The following is a 15,610-nucleotide window of genomic DNA, read 5'->3' on the forward strand; positions in this document are numbered from 1 at the left end:
GTATGTGTAGTCTTTCCATTGCACAGTGGTTCAATGTTAATATACAAATTTAGGAAGAAGAATGACACCATTTCTGCTTTTGTGGTAGGGGACAACCATCAGAAAGTTATTAGTTAATGGATATTAACAATATTTTTTTTTAAATATTGGGCACAGTAGTAGTTTATTTTGCTTGCTACAGCTGTTCCAGTCTGTGTCAGCAGTATTAATGTAAGGATGAACTTAAGCACTGGTTTCCCTCACATCAGCTTTGTGATCCATCATGCGTTGTAGCAACTGAGAAAATAAACAGAAAATAAAACATGAACACCAAACAACCTAAAAAAATGGCAAAGAGGTGGCAGCCCTGGCCTTGTATCTGGGCTTGTATGGCCTTTTGTTGCTAATACAAGCATTGCTAAATAGAGTGGGTCTCTACATTGAGAAGGAAGCTGAAGGTGGCTTCAAATAGTTACTGTCATGGTAACTCATCACAAGTAAAGGAGAAGATTCCTGCATGTATTCTATAGTAGCTTCATTACCATGATATAAGCATTGCCATTAGTTTAAAATCCTTCTGAATCATGTGAAAAGCTCCGGGAGTGAACCATGCAGAGTGATGTTTAATTATTTAGGTTTTTAATAGGCCCTATTGAAAACTTAGCAGAAAAAAAAAAAGACACAAACCAATGTTCATTTTACTCAAGATTCTCCCCAGGTGGGTGTTTCCGTATTTGTTTCCTGAGAGGAGGAAGCTGTAGATTTTAATTATAGTAAATAAAACCAAAGAACAAAACAAAAATCCATTTCAAATTTTATTGTAACTAAAGTATGGAAGCAATGTTTTATCAAATGATACCTTCAGTCAGCCACCCCCTCTGAATAAAAAAAACTTTTTTTTTTGTTTGTTTGTTTGTATTGTGTGGGGGGTTTTTTGGTTTTGTTTTCTTGTTTTTCCTTCCCATCCTTATTTCAGCCCTTTCCAAACACAGTGGTAGTTTTACTTCAGGTAGCATTACAAACCCCAATGCAGAAGGCTGAAGGGTCTCCTACTTGTTTCATTAGGCCAGAAGCCTGTAAAAAAAAAAAAAAAAAAAGACAAAAAAACCCTCAGATTAAGTTAAAACTGTATTTGTGTAGTTAGGCAAGGATCACAATCTGTATTCCTGTGCTACTTGTTCAGAGTAAAGGCAGACCATAATGAGGATGTGACCCAGGCAGGTCCCTTCCCCACTTGGAGGAGATGCGTTCCTGCTCATACACTTTCTGCTACAAACATGGAATAAAACATTTTTCTGACAGTAGTTCCTCTGCTTTGTGTTCTGTCTTCAGCTTTGCTGGGAGGTGTTTGCCGCTGCTGCTGGCTCTGTGCTTCCTGCTTCAGAGGGGAATTAGCTGTACCCTGTTGCCCGTTCCTCACACATGAGGGAGGGAGGGAGGGAAAGAAAGGAAGGGAAGGAAGAGAAGGAAGGGAGGGAGGAAGGGAGAGAGGGAAGGAAGGAGGGAAGGAGGGAAGGAGGGAAGGAGGGAAGGAGGGAAGGAGGGAAGGAGGGAAGGAGGGAAGGAAGGAAGGAAGGAAGGAAGGAAGGAAGGAAGGAAGGAAGGAAGGAAGGAAGGAAGGAAGGAAGGAAGGAAGGAAGGAAGGAAGGAAAAGAAAAAAGAAAAGAAAGAAAAGAAAAGAAAAGAAAAGAAAAGAAAAGAAAAGAAAAGAAAAGAAAAGAAAAGAAAAGAAAAGAAAAAGAAAAGGAAAAGAAAAGAAGAAAAGAGAAGAAAAGAAAAGAAAAATAAAAAAGGTCTGGCCAGAAACACAGCCTGAGCAAGTCAGCAGCTTGAGGAAACAAGTAGGACTCAAGGTGTAAGGACCCCATATGGATTTCTGACATGTGAAAATCACTATGAAAAAGGACATTACAAAAAAATAAACGAGTTAGGCCATGATAATGTGTCATGCAGAATACTGCAGCCAGCCAGTTTATCTCCACAGCTAAGTTATCGAAAATTGGTATTTCTGTTATAAAGAATTTCAGCTGTTTCATTAGGCTTTGCAGGTCTGGGCTCCTCTGCATCTGTAAGTACGCAGAAGGAAACCATGGCACCATTGTAAGCATGAACCAGGAGCTGAGCTTCCGCGTGCCATTACATGCTGAAGGCTTTACCAGTTTTGAGTTGATTCTTTCCATGCAAAAACTGGACTGGAAGTCTCTGGAAATAGCACACTGTTCAGGACTGGTGCAGGATCACAGTGAGTCGGGTGCCGCGGGTTGTCCCACCGCACAGCACCAAGGAGAGAGGGACGCCCGTGCCCACACCCGTCTGTCTCTCCATATGCGTGATTTTAGAGTCAGGAGTAGCTGTATATGAATTATCGAAACAAAGTCAAAATGCACATCTGTAACTTAATGGTATCTTTCTCTGAGCAAAGCAGCCTCTTAATCATAGAATCATTTTGGTTGCAGTAACCGCTGTCTGCTTTACAAATGTACCCCCTTACCGTCAATTCTCACAAACACAACAAAATAAAAACTTGAGTATGTCAGCCACCATCTTACTTCATTCTGCATCTGTGTCTTGGTGTGCCTGAAACTCACCTGTTTAACTGCCAAGCATGACCAATTGTTAGAGTGAGGTCAGAAGAGGCCACAAAGATGATCAGAGGCATTTCTCCTATGAAGACAGGCTGGGAGAGTTGGGGTTGTTCAGCCTGGAGAAGAGAAGGCTCCACAGAGATCTTACAGCAGCCTTCCAGTACATAGAGGAGACCTACAAGAAAGCTGGAACGGATCTATAAGGAAGAAATTCTTCACCATGTGGGTGGTGAGGCTCTGGAACAGGCTGCCCAGAGAAGCTGTGGATGCCCTATCCCTTGAAGTGTTCAAGGCCAGGCTGGATGGGGCTTTGAGCAACCTGGTCTAGTGGAACATGTCCCTGTCCACAGAGGAGAGTTGGACTAGATGGTCTTTCAGGTCCCTTCCAACTCAAACCATTCTCTGATTCTCTGATGAGTGAATTAAAATTCCATTCCAATTTATTCCATTTTATAGCTGAAAAGTTTTATTCCTTTTTCTTGTTCCTTAATGTAAGATATAAGCCCCCTCCTCCCTCATTCCACCTTTCACATGATTCCTCTTTCCTACAGCCATGGCATTATCATCCATTTTGAACTCTCTCTCTCCTTCCCTTCAGTAACATGGCAGTATTACTGTGCAATACTGCTGCTAAGATTTTGTCATTCCCACCACTTCTGTTGAACCTGCCCATCATGCCCTAAATTCATTATCACCTTCTGTTCCTTTTAACTACAAGAAGGCTTTTTAATAAATTATCAGTTTTTGTTGAGGGGAAAAATCTTTCCTGTTTGCTTGAATTAAAAACAAACAAACATGCAACTACATGACATAAATGCTGAACTTTTGTTTTTTACATAGATGAAGAGTCAGATGAACAATCACTCACAAGAACAAGTAAGCCCATCTACTGACATTTTATGGTTTCTATGCACACCTCACTTCTCCCTAGGACTTGTCTCTTCTTTCTTCAGTCAAACCACAGGAATGCACAGGTTTCCCTATTGATAGCAGGGAGGAAACAGTGGGAATTAGGAAGCAGCCATACTAAGAAAACAGTAAAACTGAAGTTCTCGTTATATCTTAAGCTAGGTGATTCTCTTTTATCAATATCAAGTAATGCCAGCATCGGCTGTAGGAAACGTGACACTGAGAAAAGCAATTGTTCTACACCACAGACTGACTGTCAGTGCTAAAATTCAGTGATTTTTTAGCAGTATAATTCATATTTGGGCACCACAGTTGTTGTTACATCACAGTATCATCTAGCTTTGTTATTCAGTTGTTTTTATATTTGGTAGTAACTGCTATCTGCTTTACAAATATATCCCCTTACAGTCAACTATTGTAAACACAACATCCAGCACCAAAACAACAGGTTTCTAACAGGCAAGGAACAAAGTCACCAAAAAATTATTCCCTTCTTTGTCCTCAAACACAGCTAGTAAAGAATGTGGTTTCTGGTATGTTTTAGAAGTGGTGAGGACCCACTGCTCCCACTGCAGCCAAAAGGAGGAGTTTACTCTCCAGATGTCTGAGAAATCAGAGCTAAACAGTCTTCCAGATTCACAAAAGGAAACTGAATTGGTAAGGAAATTATGAAAGTGACACCACAACAGGATGTCACATGGCAGTCCTTTTCATAGGTTCTTTAAATACATGTGGATTGCCGGACTCTCATACATTTTGAATAACTGTCCCAAGTAGAGTTATTGTTGAAGAGGAGTATCAATAATGGGCTGTTCAAATACCTGATTTTTGAAACAAAAGGCAAACAGCACAGATATAATACCAAACTCTTTTTTTTTTTTTCTTTTTTTCACTATTCTATGACAATTAAGTTTGCCAAGTCTGAAGAAATCAGGGCAGGGAAGAGGTGACTTAGAGACTGCTGTGCAGTTAGACAGAAGTATATATGTGAAGGAGCTCAGTAGAAAGATGCTCAGATTCTATATGCAAGTTATTAAAACTTCATTCTATGATGTTTTTATAACTTTGGGGTATTCCCTCTGAAAAATAAAATTTAAAAAAATAAAGTGACTGGATCTACCATTTGTACAGCCTGCCCATCCACAGCGAAGACGTAAACCAGGAAATACGGTCTCCAGCTCAGCTGTTGGAAAAGCAGAACAGATTGTTTGAACAAAGTAAATCTTAATAAAGTAACTTTACAGGTGTGAATTAACAGTAATCAAGATGTTAAAATTTATGCTAGGGTAGTGCCTGGGAGCAAAGTTGGCATCACACATGTAGGGACATGCAGGGGTTGACATGTATCTTCCCCTTCCCTGACAGGTACACTGGATGACTTGCGCATTTGCCTATCTTAGCCTAGCAAAAACCACCTGGGTTTGGTTGCTGGGCTCGCTTTCTCCTAGAAACCCTGTATTCATCATGCCTACTTTTGTCTTGGATCCTGGGCAGAAAGGGAGAGGGGGGAGGGAAAGTAATGGCAATGTTTCTGCCTGAGTAACTGCGTCCAAATCTTGCTCTGCCAACACAGCAAAAGGAAGCAGAACTGTTTAAATCAAGATCAGAAAAGCTATGATGAAAAACAGTCAGCAGCTATCATCTGAAACCTTTATATCCAGACAAAATTATCTTTCCAAAATGAATGTTATAGCTTAATTGCAAGGTGTGACCTTGACATTTGCTCAGCATCCTTTCATGGCCTCAGTCATGCAGGCCAGAACAAGCAACTACAGCAATTCAGTCTGCCCCTAAAGTACATTCTACAGTGTACTGATCATTGATGTTTTAGCAAAGACGCAACCGCACAAGGAAGGAAAGCTGAAACATATCAGCAGTTTTTGTAATGCATTTGAAGAATAAATTTGATGGTCTATGGAGACAACATTTGTATTTTCTTCATGTCACCAGCAAAGGTGGCAATGATCCCGCCTACAAGAAACTTGCAGATAATGCCTGACTTCACGGACACACATATAACTTATTTCCATGTAATAATTGTGTAGCAAATTTCAAGGCCTGTCTCTAGTGGAATTTGATACTGGCTTTTTCGTCTCTATCCACAAATATCTCAAGCTGATACAGAAGTGCAGCACAATCATGAGATTAAAAGGACATAAACACTTTCTGGTAGTCTCTACAGGGCGTGATAGTAGAGATGGGAAATTTGTATCTTCAGCTACCATTACAAGTTAGTTTGGAATAAAAAAATTGAAGTCCTATCTTGCAAAAACTTACACGCAGTAGAAGTTACAGCATCATTAGTCAAAACAAAGAAAAGCTGCTTTCTCATGCATGAAACATTAGGGCAACTTTTAACAGTAGCATGCAAAGGACATATTGCATGCATCTGTTTTGAGAGCCTCAAAATAAACCCACAAACGAAGAAATAAAATCAAAACAGCAAGGAGTGAATAAACTGTATATACAGGCTGGTTTGGCGCAGACACATGGGAAATCTGAAGGACAGTGTAATTCAGAATGTGGGTAACATTATGGTCAAGAATATGTGAAAATGTGATCTTTTCAAGATGATACTATGCATCTGCAAAAAGTTCACAGGCCTAAAAGTTGTTTTTATTCAAAATAATAGAAAAGAGAGGGTCATTGTTCCTGAGGGGCTGCCTTTTTAATGAAGTTACTTTATCATCTGACCTAATAACTGAAGAGTTACAAAAAATGCTTTTAAAGTAGCAAGAGTTGTTAAGAGACAAGGGAAGTTAGTTAAATGCACACACATATTAAAGACATAGTATTGCTGGATTTTTTTCTGCTACTTGTTGACGTTCAGGTTAACTGTCTGATATGGAATTGTTATTCCCTGATCCTATCAGTACTACAATTAAATACAAATATCAGGGCTAAATTTCTGCAGCTGAGTTTCAACATGCTGGGTTGTTTCTTCCTTCTCACCCTCTCTCCCTTCACATACACGCAAGAATATGAAATACAAACTAAGGCACAACCTATGCCCACTAAGTATATTGCTCCAACTTAGCAACAGCCAGCTGACACTCTGAATTTCTGTTTCAGCGGCTGATGGCAATGCAGTGCCTATGCTGGCTCCTGGCCGCCAAAGGCCCCAGTCACTGTGAGAACACTTAAGCCATCAGAAGGGGCTCGTGAGGTTTGTTCCTTTCCAGCAGCCACACAGCTGGTTAAAGGAAGATAGCCAACGCAAGCAAGGGAAACTCCTTCTGGCATTCACTAGTGAACAGACCACCTAACAGCAAATTCCCAGAATAAGCTACTGTCTGCTAAGGCAGCAAATGTAATGGCTACCATGACCCTATCTTTTAAATCCAGGAAAGCATTTAAGGAAAAAAATGTATCACGAGTAAGAAAAACTTGCCAGAGAGGTAGGTGGACTTAAATAGGGCCACATGTGAATACTGCTATGAATTAGGTGCTAGAAGGCTGCCTCTAGCACCGGCTAACTCAGCTACAGTGGTTTAACTTCTGGTGTTGCCCAGCAAAATGTGCTAATAGTATAACAAAGCCCTTTCAGGCTCTGGAAAGTACAAAACATAGATTCAAAAACATGCTTAGTGCTCTGGTGGAGGGCTCCTGTAACATTCCAGGTTTTCACTTCTCAAACTTGGGTCTAGTAGAAAGCTGCACTTCTGTGTCAGAATTTCTCACCTTCCTACAGTGTTCTTATATCAGAAGAAAAACTGCATTTTAATTGGCATGACATTATTTGCTCACACAGAACATTAGCATTTTATTCTGTCTCTGGATAATACAGCAAAGAAATGGAGTAAACCTTGTTTAGTACTGGTTGACTTAATAATTGCCAGCCATTTTTGCTAGATGTTTCATCCTAAACTTCAAATTCTTCATAATTTTTTTTAATCATATCCCCTCAAAACCAAAACCAAGCCAAACATACCACCACGGCATGAGTTCTAACTTACCAAAACTAGCATTAACTCCCTTGCACCTTCAGTCTGACTTTCTGCTAGCACCTCCTTGCACTTACAATGCTGTCAGTATGGAAACTTGATAACAAATCCCAGAAGTAACAGATTAACATGTTTCTACTAGTCAGCTAAATTGCAATAGATGGTAACATACCCGTTCCTACCTTAACTCAGAAAATAAGAGGTATTCTGCTTTGTATGTACTAAGATCTCGGGTGAATGGAATCCACAAATGGGCTTTTTTTCTGAAGAAAATCCACAGAAACCACCCTGCCCCATTCTGGAAAGCTTGCAGAATTCTAAAAGCTGTGATTTAGCAGTCTTACGACTGGAAAGAAGTATCATCAACAAACAAATCAAACTCACTGGTTGTACTCGTATTCAAAACAAGTTGTTGGAGAGGAAAAACTTTGAGAAGCTGTGTATATTCAGTACCACCTCCAGGATTAGGGTGTGTGCTGACATGGGGATTGCAGGGAAGGAAACAAGCTACTTGCAGCCTAATTTCAGGACTTGTTTGGCTGGTTCGGCCCCGAAAGCTTCAAAAGATCTCTTCCAGAAAGCAGCAATGACAGAGGAGAAGACACACCTTAGATGGGTAATGCGGGAGCCACCATTTGAGAAATCTTCCATTACTCAGATCTACCAAATGACAATGTTGCCTTCCACTGGCAAACTAAGAAAAGTAGCTTCAGCATGCCACAAAATCATGGTTTATATCAAAGTAAGGTCATAATTCAAGCCCTGTGAAAGAACAAGGAAAAAGAAATACCAAAGATTTACAACAACTGTACTAAATAAAGCAAAAAGAATGCTGGTACAGATGTATCTTTTTAAAGGTACAGACAGCATCAACTAAGTTTCTTCCTCAAAGCCTCCTGAAACAAGCAAGCCCTCCTTGTAATATTTAAATCATACAGTATTTCTTAAGAAGCCAAACACAGGAAAAAAAGAATGTACCCACTAGACAATGTTCACACGAGACAAATACCTCAGAGTTTATGATCAACAAATAATTTAGCTTAATCCCATGCTTTTCAGGTATGATACTCAGGGAATAGAAAACCAGGTTGCTTGATTTTGATTTTTTAGATATGTGTGGCTACCAACAAATGAAAATTGTGACATATTTCTTTCTGATTATTTATTCAGAAAAAAATCTCAATCCAAGAAGAGAGATAAAAAAATCTTTCTTCCCAGACATACATTATGTATTTACTGTTTCTTCATATGCTGGAATTGAATATTAAAAATATTAACAAACTGGACATGTAGCTTCTGTAATTCTCTGATATGACTCACTGGGAACAAAATCATAAGAAATCAGACAACAGCGTTACAAAAAATCTCTTTCCACTTCTTACAGCCAAGGGACATTAAGTACATTGTTTTTCTTTTCGCTTGCTCAAAAACAAATGCCACATTCAGAAAGCCGTGTTAATTTAAGACACATGCCTCTGATTTTATACGCAAGAATAGTATTTGAAGCAGCATCTTTGAACACAGCACAAATGTTGACATTAAAGCTAGGTAATATATGAGGAAAAATTACTGAAAAGAGTTAAGATCCTGTGTCATTACTATTCTCCATGCTTATTTTTCTGATTAAGCTAGAAAGAGTTACACAACATTTTGGGGACAAATACTTTCCTAGGGGTAAAACAGTGAGCCATAGCTCCCTGACCATGCTCTTTGCATGAGACAAAAAACCTAAACAAAGAAGCAAGCAAACTACCCCTGGACACAAAAAGGAAGGAGATGAGTAGCAACCAAATGCTCTCTTTAGGAAATCTGGCCCTCAAACTGGAAAGTTTCCTTATGCCTATATTGTGTTTGCCCTGTTCTGTCTGATTGTAAAAAAGATTTCTTAAATGAATAAAACAATAGCATCAGTCAGGGCACACTGAAAACAGGCTGTACTGCAAGCAGCCTTCTAGCTGCAGTGTCTGTTGACAGAGACCAGCTATGGATATAGTACTTTGCAGAGAACACTGTGCAGTTGAAGCTGCAGTACTGAAAAAATAATCTAGCAAATCTGAGAGGAGTTTCATTTTGGAAACATTTTCAAAAAGAACTAAAGAGAGTTCAGGAAACGTCAATTTCCTGAGAACACAGAGTGCATTCCCAATGAATCACTAAGTCTCACTTGAGATCATTGTTAGTTTCATAAAAGCAGAAAAATAGAACAAAACATTTTAGGAACAACTTACCAACCGAGCAATTGGATACAATTTGCTAATAAAACCATGTGTAAATGTGGGAGAGAAACACATCCCCAGCCAGATAAACAACAAGGAGATGAGTGAACTGCTTTAAATTATGTAGGTCTCTTGTTAAAGAAGGTGCTCAGAGTATAATTTTCAACCATCTTTAATATTTACTGTTATGTTCTAGAAGGTTAACATTTCCAGACAAGTGGTTATTTTCAAATGTGTATGAGGGAGTAAAAAAAGTTGAGGGATATGCTTTAGTAGATATTTTTCTACTCTTGGTAACCTGCAGTGCAAGACTTTTGTGAAAGTCTGACATCTGGATAAAGATCTGATTTGTTTGCTTGATAAGTAGATGACATCAAAAATCTAAACTTTCAATGTTAGTTTTTGAAGAAGTTCATTCAGCAGCTTCAGAGTCCTTTGGTTTTCTTCTCCACTACGGTTAATTCTGTATGCAGTACGGATAAGAAGGCTACAAACTTCTTTGCTTGTATCAGTTGTCTCAGTAATCTGAAAGCAAACACAGAAGATGGGAAATAATACAGTTATGTTGCTAAGTACTAAGGATTCTCCACTAATACTTGCAACAAAACCACAGATTTGTCCATCACCAGTGAACATTTGAGACGCTCTGAGTTCAAAAGCAACATCTGCTCAAGGTGTCTCTTTTCATACATCTTTGGTGGAACGGAGCAACTTTGAGATTTTTACCGTTTTCCTAAGTAAAACAAATCAAAAGGTCAAAAAGCTTTTAAAGGAAAGAAAAATGGATAGTGTAACCATTTAGAGTCATCTCCTCAGAAAACTACTAAAAAGCACATGAAAGTTTCGCATGAGTTTGCAGAGACAATTCAATTCTGTAAATTTTTCAAAAGTAAAAATAAATCCCTCCCCCAGAAGATGATACAGTACCTGGAGAAGACACTAAATTGCAATTTTTGCAGATCAGGAGGGACTATACATTATCTGCTGCATTAATCCCAAAGTTCAGTATGCTAACCAAAACCACTGCCATTTGTTTCCACACCATTCTGCCTTTCATATATTGAATTCAGGCCTTTTCAAATCATGTGGAGAGCCTAGCTACACATTAATGATTACATAGATACACTCAAAATTAATCAGACCGACATACACTGGCCTGAAACAGCTCATGACCACCCTCCAGTGAGAAATACTCAGAGTTTTGAAAGTTAGTTATGTTGCTTTCTATAAAGAAACAAGAAATTGCCTTTGGTTTTCCTGAAGGAGTTTAAAGTAGCAGACTAGTATATTGCAGCATCACTGTTCAGCAGCCACGCTCCTCAAAAGAGAAACTAAAAAGAGCATACTGTAAAAATACATACAACTCCCCTAATTTTATCATTACATTCTCATGCTAAGAGAAATGGATCATTTGTGAACTTACACCTAAAATGCTAGAAATATCTTAGTCCTTCTAAAACAGGAAAACAATATGCTTGCATAGTCAACCAGTAGGAATAACCACCAGAATAGGTTTCCAGCATTATAAAATCAGGCTCCCTATACATGCCATATGCCCTATACAGATGGAAGAGCACACTGCTGCTTAAAAGAAAATCTTTAAGTGCTAAAACCACACACTGGCCCCTAGGCCTGCTTGTACAGGAGGCCTGTAGTTCTTAAAAGAGTATGGTCTTATAGTTAGGAATAAATTTCTAATCTCATACTGAGATAGTGCTGTTTATCCTGAGAGACAAACCACCCTTTGCTATTTGGACCAATACACCTGAAGGCTCTCATCAACAACAGCAAGATACTGCGGCAGGCTTCCAACATTTTACTCCCCTTCGGCTTTTTTCACACCCTAAGTTACACTCTCTCAGGTCTTTGTTCTTTTTTTCTCTCAATATCACACCAGTCTCCTCTCTGGCTTAGCTAAAACATCAACCTTCTGCCTCATCAATGCCAATGCTTAGTAACTATCTCTTTTACATAATGGAAAACCAAGTGAAGACAGTTCCATCACCTCTGCAGCAGCTGGATCATTAAGGGAGTGATTTATAACTGGGAAAAGCAAAATATTTGCACATGCTATCTATGCCAGGTGTAAACGAACGGTAGGTATCCCTTAATTGTAAGCTACTGATCCAACTGTTTCTGTAGCTGTATAGTCAGGACAGCAACCTTTTCAGCGGGATTTTGTCAAAAAGTGTAAAGAAGGAAAATATTTTGACTGTAGCTGAAATAGATATGTGGCAAGTTAGGTGTATTTGCTGTAGTCACGATCTTCTTTGATTCTCTGTTATGTGTCCTCTTTATTAAGAGATAGGAGCTTAAATTCCAAAATAATAATATTAAAAAAAAATATTTTACTTTAATAAGGAAGAAACACTTACATGGTCAATAAATTCCTGGGCAATCATATGTCCACCAGAAGAAAAGAGCAAAAAGTTGGTAAGAAGATGTGTGATAAGATGCTTGCTACAACACTGCTCCACATCCTTCACACTGGGCACAGCAGCCTCCAGATCTTTGACAGAAAGGACTGTACAGCTGAAGAGCCTCATTAGATGATTGTACACTGCTTGGGCTTCTACCTATAGGAAACAATTTCAAAGGACACAGGATCAGAGAAGAGGTCACACCTATGGTATTTTTCCTTTGGATTTATTCACAAACAGGAAACTGAATCCTTGGCAGAAACTACCCAAATCTGAAAAGAGTTTGAATTTAAGCAGCAGGGAGAACAGGGAAGGAAGGGCTGTACACATTTCTTTTACACTGATTCACACACACAGAAGTGGACAGAATGGATTTTTAAAATTTTCTTACGTCTTACAAATTAAGCAGGCAGGGCATCAAGCCAGGATTTGACCTTTTTAAATAATAAAAGGAAATGGATAAAGTCCCTCAGCAGAACATGGTCAGAATTTTGCATTGTGGAAAAAAAGAACAGAGTCTCCTCATGGGCTCATTGCAGTATTGCTGTTACAAATCATCTAAATCCCCATGCAACCTGACCTCAGCTGATAAAATGTTCTGGTAAGAATGCATTTTTTTCCTTCTTCCTGTGTTGTTTGCAACTTACGTTTTTACCTCTTGAGTTAGCCAATAAAAAATAATTTTTACTGGGAGTACAAACCAGAACATTTTGGCACACACACAATGGAAAAAGAACTATAAGAAACCATTGCAAAAAATCCTAACAATAATTCTGTTCAGTGTATTAAAAATAAACAAACTGCCAGAAAAAATACCCAGATGATTAAATGCAGGAACAATGGAAAAATATACCACTGCAGAACCAAAGGAAAGGGACATCCATTTCTCCACAATGCTCATTAGGACAATTTGCTTCAGTTATTTACCTGACCTTGCTTTTCTCATCCCTGCCCTATTAACAAATCCACATAAAATAATCTAAATTCTTTAATTATGTCCACAATTACGTGAGAGCTAACAAACAATACCAGAATCTAAAGAAAGGTAACTGGAATTCTTCAAGATCCTTTAGCCCTCTTTGCTTCCTATTCTTGTGCTGTGCCAGAGACTAGAGATGGACAGCAGCAGGTTCTGCTCCACGAGCTCACCTACACTAGAAGACTCAACTTTAGTGCCAAAGTTACTACGACCAACCTCCACGTTTTGTTTCTCCAGTGTTTCAGAGTCTAAAGGTATGAAAGGACTCCAACAAATGAATAAATATTGAGGAGAATAATATTCAGTTTGCACATATGAGTAAAGTCCAGTGAACAGCAAAAGACATTTCTTTAGTCTTTAAATCATTTTGACCCTATGTGTTCCACTCCTGCTGACATATATGCTGCTACCTAAAGTCAGTAGCAGGAAGACAAAATCTTAAGTCATGACTGCATGCCTTTCCACACAAGAATATGCTGAATGAAAAGTCCTCCAGCTTGGCATCCGCCAAAGTTCTTATCCCATCTTAATTCGTAATTGGTGAAAGGTTCAGGGTAGAGTAGTTAAGAGCTAACCTGCCAAAGAACAAATTAGAAGAAAAAGCAAATATCTAACTAAACATGGAAGCTTTGCATGAACTGTGGGAATACTTCTGAAGTAGCCTGACCTGTGGGAAAAAAATCTATTGCTTGAAGCAACTAAAGGAAAGAATTATAATGAACTGAAAGACTAGACTTACGGGAGCAGATGAGTAACTGCGTGGGCTGTCAATGGAAAAGCTTTTTCTCACTAAAATTTGTCATACATTACAACAGTATAACAAACTGGTAAAGTAGGGGACACGCAGGGAGATGATTTTATATATAAGACGTGATTTCATTCTGTGGCGCTGGAGTTAGAACAATGTTCCATATGTAGTTCTGCAACTATAGTCCCTCAGTTTCATTCACTCATGCTTATTGCTTTGGTATTTCCTTCTTTCCCAAAACCGCATTTTAAAACCAGCTCTGGTTTCTTCACTTTACTGTAGCTCTAACTTAACCCTGCTCAGCCAATATCCCACTCCCTCTCTTGGGCTATAAGAATTAAAGACAAAAAAAATTAAAAAGTGATTGGGTTGTGAGCTTGCATTTGCAGTGCAGTCTGGGTGGTAAAAGGGGAAGAGAAGGAAATAAAATATTGCAGACACACTGTTACACATGGACCATTAGATGTAAAATGAAAGCATGATGTTTTACTAGTGTGGTGTACTGAACTGCATTTTTAAATCAAACAATCTAGTTTTAGTTTAGTTTTAGAGATGCTGCAGCCAAACGCTGAATCTGGGCTTTGCAGATCAGATTGATTACGCTAGTTCAAACTTGCAAAATCAGTCTAAATTAAAGGCTTTCTTGTATTTGCATGCATACATAGACACAAAGCACTCTTCATGCAGTACGACACTGCTTCCTTCTGTTAGAAACCTAGAATATGGAAATATAGCATACTTGTTACAGTCTCATACACACCAAAAACCACTAAAGATACACAACAGAAATCAGAAGAGATGGGCAAGGTTAGAATTGAGGGCTGTGTGTGATAAGTATCTTCACTGCTCCAACTGTTCTTGTGATTTCTCTTGTGCTTCCACTCAGAAGATGCCAGAACACAGGAATGTTGAATTCTGCCACACAGTGGTATAAAAAATGTGATTTCTAGAGCAGTTTTATTTCTGATTAAAAGCACCCAAGTTATCCAAGAGAAAGTCAAGAAGGTACTAATCTATATAATATAGTTTAAAAAGAGGAAAAATGTTTTATAAGTGTCACCAAGAAAATCCACAAAAATTATCTTTTAACTGCTCCAATGCAACACAATTCCCAGGAGACCTTGTAAAGCCAATACCTTCTCCAGTGTAGATCTTTCATTTTTCCAGCATCCACTATTTGTTTTATAGCAATAAGACAGACTATTGACTGCTTATTGCTGCTTACTATCACCACATTACACACCATCGTCTGAGTCCTTTGTTGATTTTCATTCTGAGGACAGTAGTAAAATGCCAGCAGCCACAGCAGAGCATCTGATTCTGCAGCAGCCTTCAGCAGTTGTTCCACTGCAATATCGAGCCATTCCCCAAAACGAGCAACCAGAAACCAGATTTCAAAAAGGTCAGCAAGAGAACTGGAAAACAACAAACATACAATTAAGTATTTATTGTTATTTAATATTTTTAAATGTCTTAAGTTAACTGCAAAGGTGCTGGCATGAAAATTAAAATTCTCAACTACTCTTAACAGATAATACCTTACCTGCTAAGCATACAGCCATGTACTACTCTATTACCTGCAGTCACGATCAAATGAGACATATTCAGTGCTATTAACAGATAAACTTTGCCAGTAGAACAGACTCTCCATAACACCAGTTTCTAATAACCATGACAAAATACTATTAAAATATGCATCATAAAATTAAACCTTATCCAGTTGAAGGATTTGCAAAACTTTAAATTGTATTTCAAGTGTTGTATTCTAACATACTATTGCCTTATATTGTCTCCCAGTTTCTCTCTTTTGCTTTGCAGGGTTATTTTCTG

At 38.6% G+C, this 15,610-nt stretch overlaps 1 protein-coding gene across 1 annotated transcript in view; it reads right to left on the reverse strand.

The window, feature by feature from the left end:
* Positions 1–9,787: 9,787 nt before the first annotated feature.
* The window catches only part of FANCC (FA complementation group C), a 76,021-nt gene continuing 70,198 nt past the window's right edge, over positions 9,788–15,610 (reverse strand). Inside the window, exons 13-15 of the mRNA XM_065861017.2 lie at positions 15,024–15,195; positions 12,009–12,209; positions 9,788–10,158 (exon numbers count right to left, since the gene is read on the reverse strand). Of these exons, the coding sequence (XP_065717089.2) occupies positions 10,015–10,158; positions 12,009–12,209; positions 15,024–15,195 (517 nt within the window). The 3' untranslated portion in view covers positions 9,788–10,014. The remainder of the gene's footprint in view (positions 10,159–12,008; positions 12,210–15,023; positions 15,196–15,610) is intronic.

This window comes from Patagioenas fasciata, chromosome Z, assembly GCF_037038585.1.
Source record: "Patagioenas fasciata isolate bPatFas1 chromosome Z, bPatFas1.hap1, whole genome shotgun sequence".
Taxonomy (NCBI): domain Eukaryota; kingdom Metazoa; phylum Chordata; class Aves; order Columbiformes; family Columbidae; genus Patagioenas; species Patagioenas fasciata.